At 36.9% G+C, this 22,111-nt stretch overlaps 1 protein-coding gene across 3 annotated transcripts in view; it reads left to right on the top strand.

The window, feature by feature from the left end:
* thada (THADA armadillo repeat containing) overlaps positions 1-22,111 on the top strand; it is a 117,675-nt gene that overhangs the window by 75,581 nt on the left and 19,983 nt on the right. For all 3 annotated transcript variants that reach the window (XM_056272475.1, XM_056272474.1, XM_056272473.1), the window contains exons 29-31: positions 3,906-4,074; positions 12,648-12,760; positions 15,458-15,540. In XM_056272475.1, the coding sequence (XP_056128450.1) occupies positions 3,906-4,074; positions 12,648-12,760; positions 15,458-15,540 (365 nt within the window). The remainder of the gene's footprint in view (positions 1-3,905; positions 4,075-12,647; positions 12,761-15,457; positions 15,541-22,111) is intronic.

Below are 22,111 nucleotides of genomic sequence, written 5' to 3'. Positions count from 1 at the left end.
TCATGTTGAGCTATATAACATTGATTTGTTTTATGTACATTTGCTCACCTGTCTAATAGTGCAAGAGCGGCATCTCGTCAAGTCGAAGTTAGCCGCGAAGCTCTCGGTATCTCGAAAACGCCACGCCGATATTGATCCTCATTTTAGTTCTCCTTTTGTCCCAAAGTCTGCTTCCCCTGGTCCATAATGTTTGAACAAAACAACAACAGCGTGCCGCTAAACATTACTCAGATGTCCACATCTGTCGCCATGGTTACTAGGGCAGTACAAGTGGAAACCAGGGATAACGCGGATATTACGTCGTTGACAGGCGACAAGTGACAAGGGACGTGCACTATTTAAAATGGTGAATTTCTCTAAATTTACAAATTCTTGGAAACATTTAGGTTAATGTAACAATTAACAGAAATATATAACACTGTCCAAGTTGTTTTTGGCTATTTTGATACAAAATTCTTACATATTGTACCTTTAATGCATAAAAGAAAAGGTGAACGCAACAGGTTAGGCTGTTTTTGTGTGTCAGATATTTACAGCCATAAATAGGTCTCTGTCCTTGCGTCATGTGACCAGCTGTGTCTGTGGACTGCTGTGAATGCTGAAGGCAACATGTATGTCATGGGGGTTAATGGGGATGTCTATATGTTAAACCCAGCAGGTGAAGGTTCACATGTCTGGCTGTCTGTTGCTGGCGTCTCCTGCTTTCTTTCTGTCCCATTTAGAGTGTGTGTGCAGCACATATTCCAGTGGTCATCAGACAGTTATTTATGACATGCCCCACCGTCTCTTCCTATATTATCATGTGCCATGTGTATGTAACCTGTTAAGTGCACTGCCTAAAATTAATGCGATGAATGACCTACACGTTAGCAAGAGTTACAAGACTGACTTCTGTGGAGCATAAAAAGATATTTTGATAAATGTCTCTGGTTTTTTTTTCATTAAGAAAAAAAGGAAATTATACTTTTAAATGTGAAACTAAAACCGCCAGTACGTGGCAGCAAATCATTGCCTTAGCGAGTGAGTCATTCATTCAATGTGAATTAATTCAGTTACAAACAAATCAAGTGTTGCTCAGAGATGCGCAATGGCTCTACTGTGGATTTGTTTGGAACTATTTGCGTTGGTAAAAAAAAAAGCAAAAAATAGACAATGTTCTGAGTCTAAAATGTAAGTCACCTGATATTACCTTCTAGTTTATTGAACTGTTGTATAAAATCAATATCATATTTGCAATCCTGCTGATATTCGAGAAAACAGCACGCGCTTGCTTGTGTGGTATTGCTTAACTATGTCCTGTTATAAATATTAAAAACAAGAACACACACAGACATTTTTTGCCCCATATCTTAATAGCATTTTTGCTCGCATTGGTTTTGATTTCTCCACGAGAATCTGCCTCACACACAGACAGGCTGCACAAGCCTCAACTGGCGCAAACTTATTACATTATCCATTTTGCATTTTTTATTTTCTGTCATTGGTGTGTAATGGCAGACCAGGGCTCTTTTTCGAGCTCAAGCCGGCCTGTTGTGAGGCCCGTTTCAAGTGAAACAGATGAAATATAGCAAAGGCCGCTACTGCCCAGATCTGAAAAATGTCAAAGCTCAGTGCCTTTAACGCAGACAAAATTGAATACCGCTTCAGAGCGGTATTTGAGGCTAACTGCATCCCATCATTCATCATGTTCTGGAACTCACATACGCTGAAATCGTGAGACAATGTTATAATGAAGTTGAATTAGCTATTACATATAATTTGGTAGTAAAATGTTTTACTGTAAAATGTTTTGTAAACTTGTATCGGTACAAAGATGAGTATGTGTATTTTTTCAATGTTTGCAACTGCTTTTTAGCACTTAATTAGAAGTTACACAATTATTAAATTCTGTCATCCGTTACAAAGGAACTAATTGAAGTTAGTGCAAAGTATTGAAAATCAAAATGTGTAAAAGCTCTTTAAAACTTTACTTGCATTTTGATAACACTATGTTGTAAGTGTGTCCCATCGGGTAATCAAAATGTTCTACACACTCTTGTGGTCTTCACGTCCACTTAAACACTTGGACCAAAAAACAAAAATACAGGACATACGTCATGTAACTAGACAAGTGGTCAAATGCGAAGACCGCAAGTGTGGGTATAGGGACAGGCCCATTGTTACTATGGTTACAGGTGCTCTTCATGACTATTTCAAGAATCAAAGAGGTGCTTGACTATATAAGCTCTGTCAATATGAATGTTGTCATTGTGACACCCATGTGTTTAAGCAGGTTACGAAACTGCACAATATCCTGTAGTCAAGTGTTCTACCTTGTCTCTATCCCGTGAACAGTAGTTGTATGTAATTTAAAGTTTCATTTGTTATGACATGGTTTTCATCAGCCTCCCCAGACGTTGTTATCGTACAGATTAACGTGTCCCTTTCAGAATCCATATGCCATGTATGGTTTAAGGTCAGTAATGTCAGTGAGCTGTGCTCTCTAGCTGCAGTTAGGTCTTGGAGAGAATGCAAGTGTTAACACAAACTCATACCTCCATGCTCGCTCTCATCTGCTGTCAGCAGATCCCAATCACAGCTTCCCAAGTCTAGCTAAAGTTTATTTGTTGTTTCTATCTGTTCATCTGTTGAACATCCATTCATTTATCTACAGGAATGATCGCTACATCATTTTTCTTTTTCTCTTTTTCCTGCCCCCCCTCTGTTTGATGGATGGATATTTTCTATTCCGTGTCTCTGGAGTTTCTGGGAGGAGTTTCCAGAACTTTTTAGATTTAGTGCTTGTAAAGCAGTCATCTCAGTCATCAGGGGGCTGCTCTGGAAATGTCTCCGACCCCCCACTCTACTACCAGTCTAAAAGAGTTCAGTACAACTTCCAGGAATCTATAAAATTACATTTTTACATACAGATGTAGTAGCATCAAAGTTTGAACACACTTGAATGAATTTGTGTTTCTCATGACTTTAAAGTCCTTCTGATATTAGACTTTAAAGACTTAATATACTTTTAATAGACTTTAAAGCTTTTGCTCATGTTGAAATGTTTGATGTTAGTTTAGTAAGCAGCTATACATTTAGCCTATGTATCAATTTATTTGCTAAATAAGAACTTTCAGTACAGTTCAAACATTTGCGGTCGGTAGGATATTTTTTTGTTGTTGTTGAAACTAATACTTTTATTCAACAAGGATGCATTAAATTGTTCAAAGGTGGCAGTAAAGACTTTTACGTTGTTACAAAATGTGTATTCCAGATAAATGCTGTGCTTTTGGACTTTCTATTTATCAAAGAATCCTGGAAAAATGTTTCATGGTTTCCACAATTTTAAGCAGCGCAAAAAATAACTTTTCAATGTTAATAATAGTATGTAATGTTTCTTGAACATAGGAAACATAGAATAGAATTTCTATTCTATGTTTCCTATGTTCAAGAAAAATAGAATAGAATAGAATAGAATAGAATAGAAGGATCATGTGACACTGAAGACTGGAGTAATGATGCTGAAATTGTAGCTTTGCCCTCACAAAACAAATACATTTTACAATGTATTAAAATAGAAAAAGTTTATTTTAAATTGTAATATTTTACAACATTACTGTTTTTACCGTGTACAGTTTTTACTGTTTATAGTACATGTGAACTCTTTCAATGCTGTTTTAAAGCATCCCAGGATGCACCTCATGAAGTTGAAGGAATGAGTGTGCACAGTTATAATCTTGAATGGTGACTCTCAAGAAGATGCAGTATGAGAGTTTAATTCCTAAAATACTTCTTACTCTTTTACCTCAACCTCCTCAAAATCTATGTCTTACCATGCCATGCAGTTACTCTGAGTTGAAGAGTTCATGAAGCAGCTGAAATATAATTGTGAACCTGTTGTCCGTTGTACTGTGGTTTTCTTGTAGGTGTGGTCGCTCAGCAGTGTACCGCACACGTGAAATGGCTGCGAGAGCCCTGGTTCCTTTCGTTCTGGTGACTCAAGTTCCCTCCACTATCCAAACTCTACTGGAGGAGCTGCCTGAAGTACCTGGACCAGGAATCCAACAAAACCACATACATGGAACATTGCTTCAGGTGTGTGAATCCTCCCTAGTCACATGCACTGTACAGCAATCCATTAAGTTGTGTAACATTACATAAGCAGCATCTACTAGAGTATAAAGTATTAGAGAAAAAAATATATTTTTAAATCCATTTTAAATGATTCGTTATAAATTAGCTTTAAACTGTCCAATATGCTATTTTCTGAAATATGCTGATACCTGAAATTTTCTCCTTTGAAACATTGTCGTATTAACTTCATTGTTAGTGTTTTGTTGTTGTTGTTTTTGCAGAAATGTTTAATAATAGAAAAACTTTTTTTGTTGGTACACCCAGCAATCGATGTGGGCAAGCAATGGAAACAGCATTTAGGAATGTTGCGTGCTCGACTCAAGCTTGCTTCACCCACATTAACGCCACAGCTCAATGTGCGTCAGCATTTTCGCTAACCACTAAGCCACGCATCTGACATAATATATTTTATTTGATAGACATGGATAATTGAACCCCAAAGGGAAATTTAAGTGATAAAACAGCATCACCATAAAACCTAGAAGCTTAAGAGATAATTGTGGATAGAAACAGTGAGATGATGTAGTTTTGACACTAAAGCAGGTTTCTGTGCATGCAACTGGAATTGTCTGCGAGCATATGTGTGTGTAGAGAGTGAGGCATCCATCCATCCCAATCCAATCCAAAAATCTGTCTATCGACTCATTTTAAAAAAATATAATAATTTGTGACTGCACTTGTGTGATGTTACTCAACTATATATTATATGTTATAAATATTTAACAAAATTTAGGGCTGCCCTAAAGAAATGCTAAACCATAATAATAAGCATTTGAAATATAAATTAAGTGCTCAAGCGTATGCATAAAGCTTGCCAAAGCGACACCGGCAAACATCCCATGACCTTTTCTGAGATCAGAACGCAAGCAAACAAAAAAACTATAATATAAATAACAAACTTTTCTTTAAAAAAAATAACCACGAAATTTCACGATTTTGTTTTTTTTATGTTGGACATAAATCGAAATTATAAGCAAATTAATAAATAAAAACACAGCAAACTGAAACACTTAAAATAGACGTACTGCAAACTGCAAACATAATCAGGCCGACGGACAAGTAGCCGTAACTTGAATGAAAACTTTTTTAGAGTTCAGAACACAAAATAAATATACATCATGTATGAATAAATAAATAAAATATTTTGCATCAAACTAAAACACTACAACAATATGGACAATTAGGCTATACCTGACTCAAGTCACTATTTTTCCCCCAGATCTCAGTCTTCTCATATTATAAGAAAGGAACGTGATATTGTCTACGTTATCAGGGAGAATTACGCTCAGTGTCTTGCTCACAATAAAAGATGCGCTGCGTTGACATGAACATGAAAGTTATGTTGTGCAGTAAGCGGGGTATTAATTTAGTTTCCACACAAACACTTGGAAATGTGGCTAATATTATCGTACATTTATCTAGGTTAGTATTAATAGAGTGATGGCTAACAATAGGCTACCACTTAAATGTTTCAAAAGATAAGCTGACAAGATAACAACTAGAAAAAGGTGACATTTATAAAACATTTAGGTCACATGTCACCTTTTTCTAGTCGTTCTTTACCTTCTTAAAATGTGTCCACACTTTGAATTTTCTGCCCATATTACATATTACTACATGCAGAGATCTGTCACTACGTGACTTCGCCAATTCCTGAGTTTTTTTCTTCTTCTGTGACTTAAATTAAAACGAATTAAAATTAGCCGACCAAGGCTGAATCCGAAATCGCCCCCTATACCCTCAAATAGGGCATTATTTGAGGGGACAGCCACTTGTAGTGGAGTCCGAAATCATAGTGGACATTGAGTGCACTCATTTAATCCCACATTGCATCGCAATAACGAGTGTACAACTGATGTACACTCAACGGCTGTCTGAATTCGCTTACTCGTTTTCATTCACTCCTTCAAGTGGACTGTGTTAGTGGACTAACGTAAGGAATAGTGATTAAGGGTTTAGGGGGGCGATTTCGGATTCAACCCCAGCCTTTTCTCGTCGACTATTAGTGAGAAGTCATAAAAAATTAGCACAGTATGTTTCTATAAGCTCCTGTGAGGTTTTTTTTGTGTGTGCTGTTGCTCTCATTGGTTTTGATTTCTCCACGCAAATCTGCCTCACACACAGACTTTGGCACAAGCCTTAACTGGCGCAACCTTATTACGTCAATAGACTATTCATTATCCATATCAATCGCCATTTACGCTGAATGTAATAAGATCAGAATAATTTTCAACCAAAAGATTTTTGGTGGTAAAGTTTCAGTGCTTTCTTAGTTATTTTTTTGTAATTTGATGTTTTAAGTAAAAAAAAATTCAAGGATGCAAGATATATCGGCCACCATATCGGTATCGACCGATGTATGTTCATTTTTGATGTTATCGGTTTCGGCCTGATAAGAAAATTTGGGCGATATATTAAAGCTGATAAATAATGTATTATTTCCTTCAGCCGAGACACTTCAGATGCACACTGTTCGCCATGATGGTTTTGAATTGCTTGAAATATGATTGGAATCACTTAAAAAAAAAAAAAAAAAAAGTTAATTACAACATCACAAGTATGTCATAGAGGCTACATAAAATTATCATGAGAAGATTATAGTTGTGTACATTTTCATATCGGTGCATCCCTATTTTTTTCCAGGAGAAGCAGACAAACGTCAATGTTAAGCACTAAGAGACTTTTCAAGAACAAAAATTGTACTGACCCCAAAATTTTGAACGGTAGTGATATTTATATATACACTATTTTGTATTCGTATTTTTTATTTATTTATAAAATGTATTAGTAACACTTTGTTTCGATTATCCACTTTAGACATTCTACTAAGTAGCTTTGCAACTACGGCTGCGTTTACACTTGGCATTAACATGCAATCACCATGATCCGATCAAGCAGATCGGATCATTAGCCAATCAGGACATGGTGCGTTTATATTTGTTCACATTAAGCAGCCTCTGTATCTGGATAACCGATCGGATTTCTGTTTCCCGCATAATATTTAAATCAGGTCTGTGGCACGACACCAGATTAATAGTATAGATGATACAAATTAAACAACATCCCAATTGCTTTCACTCACTCATTTTACTTCCATATGCAATCTCCATTAATTAGATCAAATTATATTTTTTAAAAGAAGGAATACTTCCAGAATTGATCTTACAAAAATAACTGGGTTGATCATGTTAAACAAGTCACATCATCGATCATCTGGGTTTAAGGTTGCGTGCAATTACTATATTGACAGAAATGGGAGATTGATAAACATGCTATAACAATAAAAACATTCAAAATTTAAAACATTAAAAAAGTCAGATTATTCCTCTGGCAAGTGCCAGAGGAATAATCATTAAGATTATTCCTCTGGCACTCATGAGATCTTCATTAAGATCTCATGACTGACTGTGAGTGTACAGGCGATCGCCTCGTTCAGATAATGTTGCACAATTAAAATGAAAAATGACACATAAATAAACTGTTTTAAAGATTGACGTTTATTGTTCAAATAAGTTTAATTTCATGTCTAAACTGCGTCTGGCCATTACTTTCTGACAGTCACGCGGGGAGACTGGGCGGGGATTTAAATTACGTTCACCTGTGAATGCAGACACGATGGCTGGATTGCGTTTACATTACACTGATAACATTCCGATCAGAAACGCGTTTACACTTGTCTTTTCAATGTGTATGTGGACAACATCCGGATACAGGTCGCATGTTAATGCCAAGTGTAAACGCAGCCTACATGTCACCTTATTCTACTAACTTGAACCCTAACACCTAACACTCTACTACTAGTCTACTAGTCTGCTAATACTCTAATGAAAGTTAGTTGACATGGAGTTGCAAAGTTTTATATTTTTTTTTATTTAAAAATGCAGTTATATTATGATTTGATCCTGTTTGCACTGTAAAAGACCAATAAACAAGCATATATCTAAAATAAATAAAAAGAGAATTGCATGAACTATGAAAGAGACAGCAAAAGAAATGGAAATGGATAGTGAAAGGGCTCTTTATTTTCCTGTATTTATGTTGTCGATTTCGATTCACTGAGTCACAGTGACTCTCTCATGACTCTTTGAATATGGAAATTCTGTATGTTTGTGTCTACGACCAGATTAGGAACAGATAACAGACGCTGCACATCTTGTCCGTGTGTGATGGGGGAGTGGGGGTGGTTTGTGGTGTGAAGTATGTTCAGATCAGCTAGTGATAATGTAACGTTTTTATTGGAGCACTGCCCTCATGCTGCTATCTGATGCGAATACCTGAACTGCATGCAGGAGTGGTGTACGTGTGTACCGCAGCATCTGCTAAGAGATGCCACTGCCTATGCATGGCTTTGTTTTTGTGTTTGTGTTCGTTATAAAATCCTTAAAGGCATAGTTCATCCAAAAAAAAAAATGATTTCGTCATCATTTACTCTCTCTCATGTCGTTCAAAACCCATAAGACTTAACATATTTTCTGAATTGTCATGTTTTAGTGATCTCTTTAAACTGGAGTGAGTCTTTTGTGTGCCGTGAGAGTGACAAAAAATAACTACAATATTCTAGACTTTGCTTTTTTCCTTTAGAAAATGTGAATGGGACTTGCAAAACTTTCCACCATGTTACTAATAGGTGGTTGCTAGGGAATTGCTTTTCAGTTGCTAAGGTGTTCTGAGTGCTATTCCTAGGATATTCTCAGTGGTTTCTAGGCCATTGTTAGGTGGTTGGTACGGTTTACTGGGCGGTTTCATCATGGCAAACATGGCTGGTTACCTAAACTGCTTAGACTAGTTTTAATTAAACTACCACTCTAATTAAATATTCGCTCAGTTATCACCAAATATCTCTCTATTTTGCTGTAGATCATTAAACCGTGCTGCCTCAGAAGTCTATCCGAAATCAGTTTTGTGAGGTACCAGCAAAAGTATGTTACATAAAGTAGATTGTTCTAATTTGAGTCAAAAGACCCCTTTCCCCAAGTTTCTATTGATATTCTAGCTTCTAGATATCACCCACCTTTTTTGGTGGGTGATATCTAGAAGCTAGAATTAGTCTAGAATAGTCTTATCAAAATTTTGAGGTGTAAACCATCTCTGTAGTACAAATTATTCATTAACTTTCCTTTGGACATTACTGACCATAAGCAAATGTTACAGTGTGTTTGTTTAAACAGAAAACAGAAATGGCAAGAGAGAGTGAAATACAAAAAAAAAAAAAAAGTGTGAGTGGGAGGAATAGATGTTGTCTCGAGCCTGAATTAAAGACTTTTTGTTTTTGTTGAAACAGATATGTGTAAGCTTACATAAAAATAGCTTCACTGTATGTGCACCTTCCTTAACACAACACACCCACAATCGTTGATTTGCATTACACAGTGTTGATACCAGGATGAAATGAAGAAGTGTGTCAGCACAGTGTTTTAAAGTGCCATTTTGATTACAAAACCATCTCTGCTGAGTAAACCGCTTGAACCCAGCAGTTCACTTAAAAACCTCTGTTGACACAACTGACTGGTTCCCTTTAGACGCCGGCTAATGAGGGAAACAGATTGAGCAGCACTAACCTAACCTGACACCTCAGAAACAGCTTCTTCTTTAAAAAAAACCCTAGGTAACATCCAGGTTCCACGGGGAAATTAATCCACTGTGTGTTTTGAAAACATTAAATCAGATCAGCAGACACAGTGCAGTCAATGTGGGTCTTCCACATGCACACACATACTCTCGAGGTGGTGTATGCTGAGTCAGCCTCCTAACCATTGTCTTAAAATTGTGTGCATGTCTTTTATTGTTACTGTTTTTAACTGAAAGCAGTCCAATATTTATTTGTATTTTTTAAATTGTATTTTATTTCATTTTTATGTTTTTTTTTTTGTTTTTTTGTTTTTTGGTAGCAGTCCCAGTCTGATTATTTATATTTTTGTTTTTCGTTTTGAAAATGGAGAACAGCCCGTTTATTTATTTCTCTTTGGTGACATAAAAACACTTTATTTTACAGTGTCCTTGTTACATATGTTACATGTACTTACCATAGTAATAACAGTAAATTATGCATAATTACATGCAACTAACCCTCAGCCAAATCATAATCCTAGCCTAACCCTATAGTAAGTGCATGTTATTGCTTAATATTACTCCGTACTTAAATATAGAATTACACTGTAACAATGACACCTTAAAATAAAGTGTAACCAAATTTACTTACAAATTAGAAATGCGATTTTAAGATGTCAACTAATAATATAAGTGCATATCAAATAAATGTTCAATTAATATAAAAACACCAGACAGAGGTGTATTTGGGTAATGGTTCTGCTCTTTTACTTTTCTCTCTCTCAAAAAAAACCCCTGACTATTTCTCAAACTGCATCAGAGTGGAAGGGAAGTATGCGTTAATTCATATATTACTTTTCCTCACATATTTTTGTGCTGCCAGCTCCACCCACAGTGAGACCTCATAAAATACCTAAAATACCACTCTGCATAACTATATATGGAACATTTTTGTTATATCCTGATTTGCTATGAGAGTATTAATCTTGCATGATTTTTGTTTTCAGTACAAGCAAATACTTTTTTTTTTTTTTTTTTGCCACAGTAAAATCTCATCCCACCTGGTTAGGACATGTTGTCTGTGTGTGTGTGTGTGTGTGTGCGTGCGTGTGCGCGTGCGTGTGTGTGCGTGCGTGTGTGAGAGATGGGGGGGTTAGGTGGGTATGTGTTGTATGCGTGTGTGTTCCTCTTTTGTGCATTGCTGCCAAAGGTCTGGATGCAGTGATCGCTTCAAACGGCCTTGAAACACCCACTCACACAAGCTTTATTTCTTCTTTAAGGAAAAGCCTATAAAACAAAACAATCAAACTGATGAGACAAATGAGCTTAATTAGATTCAGATTGCATGCAGACTTTCCAAATCTTTTCATAAATGCATCCGCCCACAGGTTGGCTTTTAAAACATTTCCTTGCAGTCGTATTTGACAGTCAACCCAACGGCCTTTCTGTGTCAAAGGTCAGCGTCTAGCACTGCATTCAGGCCGTGTGCTGGTGTTTGTTTGTGCATGTTTCTTTTCTAAATGTGTGCACTGCTCTCTGTACGCTGAATTATGGACCTCTATGGGGTGTTTATTTTTGCCCTTAGCCGCTGCCATCGGTTTGTGGTCGGTCTCAAGTTGTGTAGTTCGTCAGTATAAATACACACACTCTCCTCCGAGGCCGGCCGTCGTGGGCCTTCCCACCCGACAGGGCAAGCAGGCCTGGGCTAGATGTGTGGGATACAGGGTGTGGGCCGCTAGTGTCGGGGGTGTCCGCAGCTTGAAGGCCAGGCCTGGTATTTCATGGTCAGACTTGTTTTGCCCTGTGCCTCTCCCTCCCGGGGCATAATGAGTGGCTTCCACATTGCGGCTGTAAACCAGTAAAGAGACTATTTCAGCTTTCTGTACACTCTCTTTAACCGGGCATGCATAGAGCCATCTACTCTCCTTCATTTTACGGTATTTCCCTCCCTATAGACTGTTATGCAAGGTTGTTAATTGAACTAATAAATAAAAAAGAAGACCTAAAGAGGAAACCAGTTTTTCTCTGATTTCTGTCAGATATCTTTCAGATTGAGAAAGATTAACTAATGAAGAATCTGATCCGTCTTTCTAATTTGTCTAATCATCTGATAATCATATGATTAGGGATGCACCGATATGAAAATGTTGGCCGATAACCGATAATTCCTTATATTTGAAAGCCGATTAACCATATATTGGCCGATTAATCTTAATCCAGATTTTTATATAATTTTAAGAGCCTGACCACAAAAACAAGTCTCGCCATTAAATCCGTGTCCCAAGCACACAATTATACTGTTCTCATGATAATTGTATGTAGCCTTTATGAAAGACTTCCGCTTCACATGTTGCACTTAACCGTGATTCCAATCATATTTCAAGCAATTCAAAACCATCATCGTGTCTCAGCTGAAGGAAATAATACATTATTTATCAGCTTTAATTTATCAGCCAAATTTTCCGATATGGTTGCCGATATATCATGCGTCCCTAAATATGATCAATTATTCCTTTATGTACACCTATCTTTGATTCTGTCAGATGTCTCCTCTCTGATCTCTCACTGAATTATTCGTCTGAATTATCTCTTTGATCTCTTTGTAAACTCTTACTGATTACCCTGTCTGATCCCTCTTATTTATTTTTCTGATCTCTGATTTATGTATCTGATATCTGTCTTTGATATCCATCTCATTTCTATCTGATTTATATGTCTTCTATCTTTGTCTAAACTCTTTGGTTGCTCTCTCTGGTCTCTTTCTCTGTTTTCTCTGTCTGAGCTCTCTGATTTAAATCTGATCTCTCCATCTCAAAATTATGATCACAATTAAGGGAGATCATAAAATACTTAGCCAGATTGCAATGGGTGCAATGGGGACTCTGATTTCTCTGTCTGATCTCTCGGTTTCTGGTCTGATTATTTCACTTTAGTCTGATGGTACGGATCCCTCTGTATATTTCATGTATGTTCCATCTCCTTCACAGGTGCTGTCGTTGTTACGTTCCTATCTGACGGACACACACAGACCCCAGTCAGAAAATACGGAGGACTGTGACCTTTCCAGTGCCATTTTTCCACGGCTGTGGCTCGCCACAAGGTGGGTACTGTCAGGGTTATACACTGGTCACTACTTTCAGTATTTGCAAATACATCAGCAAAAACAGTGTGCGTACAAGCAATTTTTGGTTTGGCTTTTGCTAAAAACATTCTTTTACAAAATAACATTGCAACTAATTGGTGTATTAATTGAGCTCTCTGTGTTCTGAGCTCATGTTTCAAAGGCTGCTCTCTGCTCACTGACCCAGCGCTGCCCTTTGACCACTCTCACTCATCCATACTGATGCTTTATAACAAACTCCTTAATGAGCCAGAGACATTTTGGGATAGTTGAGTAAGATGGAACAGCATACAACAATAAACATTTCAAACAATTGTATGCTACATTGTCTCATGACAGTGCTATGTAGTGTTTCATTCAGTGAGTAGTGTCCTAATCAGTTTTATCATAGTTTAACTAAAACTAAAATAAATAGAAGTTTGTAATGTTGTTTGTATATCTATGTGGTGTTTTGAATATGCTTTCAGACAAACCATGTGCAAATTCATAAGTCAATACCATTGCTGAGTATTTTCTACTTAAAACTGCAGTGAACCAAAGACAATCTCAAGAACACTCTGGTCACTGGTGTTTCTGACGTCACAAACTAACGTGTAACCAATGACGTCAACGCGTGGGCGGGCTTAGCACATCATCATTACTATGCTGCGAAGCAGGGGAGTCTCAAGAGAAGACGGGTTATACCGGAATATTTTTTCTGTTGAAATTAAAAAAATCAGGTACTTTTAGCAATATAGCGTAAGTGTAAGTGATGTATATTATGATGTTATTATGAACTTTGCCTTTCTCCACTGACGTTCTGATTTGTTCAAAGCGTTTCTAAGGATACTGATTGTTTGAAGGCAGACTGACATGGTGAACGGGAACATGTTTTGTGTAACATTAGCAACACATTATTAGCTGTTTGATAACATACCATTGATAACGTATACCATTTTGCAGAGTTTACTACAGTAACTTGAGTAAACTTGAGCAAGTGGAACTCTGAGCTAGTGTGAGTGAGTGGAGACAGAGCTAATTAGCATATTCATAGGCCTGCGTATACTAAATGAAGCAAGGGTGTAGAGTTACATTCAAGCTATATTAAGGCATGAAGAATTTTTTTTCACAGGTAAAACGATTTAAATGTCATTTTGGTGATACACAATTAGTTTTAAGGGAGACAATTATCGACTACAGGGGGACTTTTAACTTAATGTCTAAAATAACTAAAAAACATTTAAGAACTAGACATTAAAACCAACATGGTTGGTTGGTTATTTTATTATTATTATTATTATTATTTCTAACCCAGTTTTCTGTAAAATGACTAACATTTTAGAAGTTAAATCAAATAGTCAAGACGGAGATGAATGATGTAGTTTCTGATTCATTCCCAATACTGGAAAGGGAGTGTGAAGTTGAGTGCATTTTGGGATACTGGCATGAATTGTGCTCTTGTATATTGCACAATTTGGCAAATGTAGTAGGTTATCCAATTGCTCCATGCAGAAAAAGTTCACAGTGTGTACATACTGCATTTCTAATAAGGTTAGTATGGTAGTATACCTTTCCAAACCTATGAAATGAGAATTTGGTGAACATTCAGAAAGATGCGACAAAAATGCCAGAAGAATGAAAGAGAAACTGGAGATGGAGGGATAAATGTGAAATGACAGAGATCCCAAACATCTGACCATATATCCCTATAATCTTTAGCTTGGTAATTTGTTGAATTCTGAGTAATAATTTGTGTTTAAAGAGCAACAGAGGGACACAAAAAGATGAAGCCAGGCATTCAAAGAGAGGGAGAGTTTGTGTTATTAATATCTCAGTGATGAAATACTGACGTCAGCCCTAAACACTGGCCCTCTTGTTCTCGCCCATGCCCATGAGCGTTTGCTGTGCACACATACACACACACACACACACACACCATACACCATCTTCCATATACTCACCACAGTTTCTATCCACAAACACATACACCCTCTCCCACAAACGTTACCCTGCAGTTGGTCTGAGATACAGGGCCCTAAATTCCCTTTGTGCCCATGGGCAGCACATGTGATGCTTTATCCTCAGAATCAGTGTGAACTTAATTGTACTGCTCGCTATTGCAGTCAGGATGCATTATCAGTCACTCTGACTATAATATAGTGACTCAAAAGTGTTTTGACACATATGCCCATTTCCTTGCCTTTTGTTTTGATATATCTGCACTTGGTCAGACAGGATGCATTTCCCATTTTTAACAGCAGATGGTGATTCAGTTTTCCTACAGGCATAAAACATGCATTAGAGATCCCTCTGAGACAACCCGTAATATTGTTTGGCTGAAATATGTTCAAAATATACAGTAGCTTATCTACCTTGGGGCCTGTAAATTGTATAAATAAATTCATAGTTAAGTTAATTGTTAAAATTAGTTAAATGCTAACAAAAAAAATCTGTATTTTTACTGTTCATTTTATGTGAATTACACTATTTCTGTATTTGCCTAAATTTCTACTTTAAAATGTAATTGATGACATTCTCCTTCAAATATCCCCTCTGTTTTTTTTTGTGTGTTTTTTAATCGCACCATGTGTATATAACACTTGCAAAATAAAGTGTTGTTTCTGTACAAATGCAATGAAATGCTATGAAGTATGAAATCATCACCTAACTTAATCTCTCTCACACACAAATTGACAGGCGTAATCTGTGTTTGGTAACACGTGGTGCGTTTCTAGACCTGCTGGGCTGTCTTTGTGGATGTATTCCAGTTCCTGTGTCAGGTAAGAGCTCAAAACACCATAGATAGCAAAGTAAGTGTAACGTGCTTGTTTCCAAATGTACAACTTCCAGTCTAGTTTATTTACCAAGGAAATTTGGTGTCTGCTTGAGTGTGTGTTATTTTGAGTGTGCTGGAGGCACACAAACTGGAGGCTTGAATAAGAAAAACGCTAAACGGTCTCTGACAGATGGTACAATTGTGCCCGTGTGACCCAGTTAAAAGGGGCGGCCCCTGCATGTTTGCGGGCCCCATGTGTTGCACACATGTGGGCATGGTGGCGGTGTTTATCATTTTAAAACAAGCATACTCTTACAATCCCACCCGCCATCACTTACATAACAAACGATGGGGGCACTCACTCACACACACACACACACACACACACACACACACACACACACACACACACACACACACACACACACACACACACGCCTTGTGCTGTGCAGAGATTTATTTTTACACTCTGCCCTGTACTCTCAGTCTTAACACCCTTTTAATCTCGGTCTACCTTTCCTTTCATTTCTCTTAACATAAATTGTATTCCATCAATCTCTATATTTTACACTCTGTCTCGTGTTTTCCTCTCTCAGTTTAAGGAATCACCTATAAATAAAAACTGTCAACAGACTTTGTCAAAGGCATATGTCTTACTTTCTACTGGATAACACAAAAAGAGATGGCTGAATGTTCACACTGTTCTTTGCCGTACTATGAAAGCAGATGACAAAAAGGAGCTGGCACATTAAAAAATTACAACAAAAAAAACAACAACTATAAAAGTAGTCTCTATATTCCATGTTTTCTGAGGTCATATGACAGCTTTGTGTGAGAAACACCAAAATACTGATTGTTATACACTGAAAATCTTCCCCTGGCCTATACCATAGCTCTTAAATTTAATTTGTGCTTGCTCATATTCAAACTTACCATGTCGCGTTTAGTAGAGAGACATGTAAGAAACAATACAATTTGTTTTTATTGACATCAAACCAAATGTATGACTTCAGAAGGCATGGAATAAACTGTAGCACAAACTGTATATGGGCAAATTTATGGTGCTTTTTTTTGTCCTTTTGCAACTTGAGTGACCCGCTTACATTATATGGGAAAATCTTCCTGCGAAAGTTTTTTTTTTTTTTTTTTTTTTTTTTTTTTTTTTGTTACACAGAAGAAAGTAATGTGCCATTGGAGCAACCATGAAGATAAGAACATTATGATTGTTTTGCATGTCATTTTAATGACTGTAATGCAAAGAAAACTTCTTTAAATTTTAATTTAAAAACTGATTCAAAGAAGCAATATATATCAAAGCATATTTACTGTAATTCATTAACCCCAATGTATTATAGTTATGAGAATTGCCATTAAAGATAATGAGTTACACTAAACATAACTTTTACCAAACATATGGACGCATTATGGTAATGAGACATTGTGTGGAGGAAGACATTTTGACTAATTGTTATTAAAATAAGTTAATTAAATATTAAATCATTAAAGTAATAAAAAAATATTTATATATATTTATGGTCCCTAAAAAATTACCCTCATTTTAGTAACACTTTATTTTACAGTACCCTTGTTGTATATTACAAATACATGCTATCATAATAACAGTAAATTATGCATAATTACAAGCAACTAACCCTAAGCCAAACCCTAATTCCATAGTAAGTAAGTACATAAAGTTAATATTATGGAGTAGGTATTTGTGTAATTACACAGTAACAAAAGGACACCTTAAAATAAAGTGTAGATTCAACCTCCCGCACTTTTTTTTCTTATTTTCTGTCTGTTTGTATCTCTCTCACTGTCTCCTGTAAACTCAGTGAAGAAATTATCATTTTAATTTGTCAATAACAGTTCAAACTGGACCGAATGACCTTAACAATCTGCTTTTTCATTCGTCTTGGAACTAAGTGGGAGCGGAAAGTTTCTGGGCAGTTCTTGCATGTATTCCCATCCTAATGCACTCCTCACTGAAACAGGACGTGTGTGTGTGTGTGTGTGAGATGGGGGGTGGGGGAGTGCTCTTAGTAGTTTGGCTCTGAGACTCTAAGCAGAGATTGTGATGGTGTTTTTACTGGCGATGCTTTAGCTGGGCATATGAGGAACGGGTTTACAAGTGTGTGTGGATCAAACACTACCGCATGAGAAATGCTCCCTCAACATACACCAACACACATTCTCTCTCTCTCACTCTCTCTCTCTCTCTCTCTCTCTCTCTCTCTCTCTCTCTCTCTCTCTCTCTCTCTCTCTCTCTCTCTCTCTCTCTCTCTCTCTCTCTCTCTCTCTGATGGCCATTAAAACCATAATTTTGGCACAAATTGTACTGTATTCCCCATATTTCTATCTCCCGAGTGAATAAATTGTGGCTAACGTGCACACACTCGTCAGTAGGTGGTTGGCAGCGTAGGGGTCGTTCACTGTGGGAAAGCATGCTCACATCTGCTCTGCACGTTCCTCAGTCGTCTGGGTTTTGTTTTTCACAGTTTGGGTAATGATGGCAGAGCATGATGTAAAATCCATGTGTTCGAGCACGTTGCCGCTTGTGTGCATCGGAGTGTGTTTACTACTGTAGTGAGTACAGACGGCCCACTGTTTTCCAGCACCATAAAATCTAGCTGAACACTTAAAAACAAAAAGATCGCACATGTACTTTAACAACTTTTGCGTCGTAAAGGTGCTCGGGCTGTAGTACTGTGATTCACAGAATTATTATAAGTGTTCCATCTTATATAAAGTGAGGAAGTGTTATGAATAACTTAAGGGATTGAAAATTATGTCATCATTTACTAGGGCAGGGTTGACCATATCAATAAAAAAAATGTTATTCTATTTTTTATTTATTTAATCTATACTCATTTTTATGAACTGGTTTGGATTCTTAAATCCCAAGATCGAGCTCTATCGATCTCTCTATGCTGTTTTCTGTTGATGTGTGAACAAATCTTCACTAAACAAATGTTTTAAATGTTTGTGTACAATTCAGTTTTTTATTATTGTATCTAAAAATAAATAGCAAATACATGTAATAGTCTGGAATTCTGTTAATTGTAAAGTTTAATATTATAGTATTGTACCAACTGACAGGGTTTCCTGTAAAGTGCACAGATTTAATTTAGAGAGACTTTTTTCCTTAAGAAAAATTGACATACTGTACCTGATTATTTATATATATATATATATACTCTGATGAATCAATATTGAATGGAACTGAAATCATAATTGAATTGAATCAAAAGCTTGAAATATGTTATTACCCAGCCGTATTTTTACTCACCCTCATTTTGTTCCAAACTTGTATGACTTTAAAAAGGAGATGTTTTGAAGAATGTTCACACTTCCTATACAGTTAAAGTATATAGTTAACAGAGGCTGTCAAACTTCAAATAGGACAAAAAGCACCATAAAAGTATTGTAAAAGTGGTCCAGATGACTTATAGTGTATTTGAAGCCTTCTGATGCCATACGATAGCTTTGTGGGATTAATAGGCCAGAATTTATGTGAACATTCAACCTCCAAAACAAAATCTTTTGTGCTAAAGGGAAGACGTTATATGGGTTCAGAACAACATTATTGTAATTGAATCATGACAGTTTTTATTCCTGGATGAGATATCCCTTTAAATGTCTCCTTTAAGGTTTTTTTTTTTTTTTCTCTTTTTTTTTTTTTTACTGAGAGGTTCAAACGAGAACGGCCAGTGTTTGATTTCACTGCAATGGGCTTTATTTTCTATTACCAGTGACTGTAATATTGCTAGTTTTATGAGAGAGCAAAATCTGGTCACTGAGACTTGGTGGTCGTGGCATTGATGAAACCACAGCTTTCTCTGAGTCATCTGGGGCTGTGGGTGTGTTTGTATGTAATGCCTTGGATGTCTATCTGGGCTGTTTAGGTTTTCATAAAGATTCCAGCACATCCCCAGAACTACTGTCTCCAAACTCACACACATATTGTCTGCCACAGTCTGTCCTGCTGAGAAATAGCTTTCATTTCCGAGAGTAATCATTACCGTGGTCCTCCAGAGGGCCAACAATATTAATAAATGCCATAGCAAAAGCGTCCTTTTTCTCCACCGCACACCCTCTTCGCTCTCATTTCCTCTTTCTTCCCCGTTCTGTGTTTCTGCCTCTGTGTGTTGGAGGAAAACAGGCATAGTGTAAAAGGGAAATAAATCAGCATTGTTAACCAAAGTCTGTCTCATGACTGACTAGTTCTCGCCTCCCTCCCTCTGTTAATGATGTTGTTCTCCTAGTGTGTTGTTTCGTGGTAATGAGCACTTGGCCTGAGTTTAAACGGTTGAGAATGGTTACCATCACTCCTCTTATGACCCACTACAGTTTTGTTTTTACATCATTTTACTTTTCTCTCACTCTGAATAGCTGTGGCATTCTTGGTTTATTTATTGGAACCTGTGGGAGAGTTGTTATATACAACTAGTGCCTTTTAGATTGTGTAAAAGTGTTTGTTGTGCTAATAAATTGCACCACGCCATTTCAAGGGGAAGCTATTTGGGGATAAAAACTCATGAGGATCGATAAATGGTCCTGTTTTCGTATCAGTTAATTTATTTACACATAATGTAAGTAGTTATTCTAATGTTCTAATTCTAACTTATTTACTTATTTTTGTTTAAATGATCATTTATTTGAATTTTTCTTTAATTTAAAGGGGTCCTATTATGCTTTTCCACTTTTTCAACTGTAGTTAGTGTGTAATGTTGCTGTTTTTGAGCATAAAAAAAGATCTGCAAGGTTGTACAACGTGGACTACAACGTGATTTTTCTGGGCTTTATGAATTCACAATGTTACTCATTTAAATAATCCCCACCCACAGAATACGCCAAAAATGGACGAGGCCTGGTTGACCTGCTGCTATGTCAAGGAAATACCCCTTTTCTAAAACTCATTTGTTTGACATTCCTAAGGCTGACAAACTTAAAATGGTTAAAATGTATTTTAGACACTGTTCCTGAACATTGTAACTCCAACGTTTATCTGTGTGCTGCACATTTTATGGAGAACAGCTTCCAGAAACTATAAGAGAGTACAATGCAAGGCTACACACAGGTTTCTCCTGAAACGGAGCAGCCAGTTCCAACTTTGTCGGGACAATCTGTTGTTTGTGGATCACAACTTGTAAGTATGTCTTATTATTTGTAGTTGCGTTTTCTATTAACAGTTCCAATTATAAGTTTTATAGTTGCTATGGTATAAACAAAGGGCAAAGTTGATTGCCTCCGCTAGCCTGCTAACAGTGTTGATGTATCTGACTTCTGACCTGTAATGTTGCCTGAATCATAATCATACACTGTTCGCTCGTTGGCCAGAGGAGAACTGGCCCCCGACTGAGCCTGGTTTCTCCCAAGGTTTGTTTCTCCATTCTGTCACTGATGGAGTTTTGGTTCCTTGCCACTGTTGCCTTGGCTTTTGGCTTGCTTAGTTGGGGACATTTAATATTCAACAATATTAATGATCTGGCTTACTTCAGGTGGACCATGACGCAATTTTATTCTAGAAATAAACTTGTTGTATTATTTTCATGTTATCACTGTGAAGCTGCTTTGATACAATCTATATTGTAAAAAGCACTATATAAATAAAGGTGACTTGACTTGACTAGTGTTTACTGTAGTGTTTGTAAGCTCTCGCTTTTGTAAGGCTGTTCACTGCCCCTTAAGAAAATGAACCATGGTTTTGTGATCGATTACTGTTTGTATTACCATAGTTTTCTGACAAATATCATGATTAAATGGTGTATAACATCGTACCTAAAATGTATAAGAAAATTACGGGAAAAAAACATACCACTATGAAACATCGTGAAATCCGTGCTTGCAAAGTCCGTGCATGAAATTCCTTCTGGGTGATCCTCTTGTTTGTTAACATTCTTTAGTCTTAATCAGGCTTGAATTGGTTTGAAATTGACGCCATCCTTAATATTTACATCTGAGCAGATGAAACTTGCGGTTATGGTAAGGGGTGTGACATTTCCCAAACACGCGCTAAGTGGTGCCAATCCACAATACACTGAGCCACCTAACTAATCACAGCACATTTCATTTTTCGGAAGCAGGGGCTTCATCGAAACCATGAAGGGGCTTCATTGTTTTTTTACAATACTGACCATACTGGTCAGTGCTCTTTAAGTTGTTTGTTCATTATTATTGTATTGGTTTGTGCTTTGAGACATTAAGTAGTTTAACGCCGTCTCTTGTCTCTTGACGCATTTGTTTGCTGCTTGCTGTACATTCATGTGTTTTGAAGGAGGCGTGGCTTTGGACACTCTCTGAAGGGAGGGTGGACTCTTATGCTTTCAAAGCTAGCCTCTTCGAAAATTGCCAACCCTTTGTAATCAATTTTGTATAAATACATTTAAGTTTGCGAAACGCTTAAATGCTAGAATTCTAGTATCACAACTGTTTTTGATAATACACTGATAATAAGAAATGTTTCTTGAGCAGCAAATCAGCAGGTTACAATTTCTGAATGATTTCGTGTGGCACTAAAGACTAGAGTAATGATGCTGAAAATTTAGCTTTGCCGTCACAGTAATAAATAAAAA

This window comes from Rhinichthys klamathensis, unplaced genomic scaffold, assembly GCF_029890125.1.
Source record: "Rhinichthys klamathensis goyatoka isolate OS25496 unplaced genomic scaffold, OSU_Roscu_1.1 h1tg000338l_1, whole genome shotgun sequence".
Lineage (NCBI taxonomy): Eukaryota > Metazoa > Chordata > Actinopteri > Cypriniformes > Leuciscidae > Rhinichthys > Rhinichthys klamathensis.
This window is presented reverse-complemented; position numbering and strand designations above follow the sequence as displayed.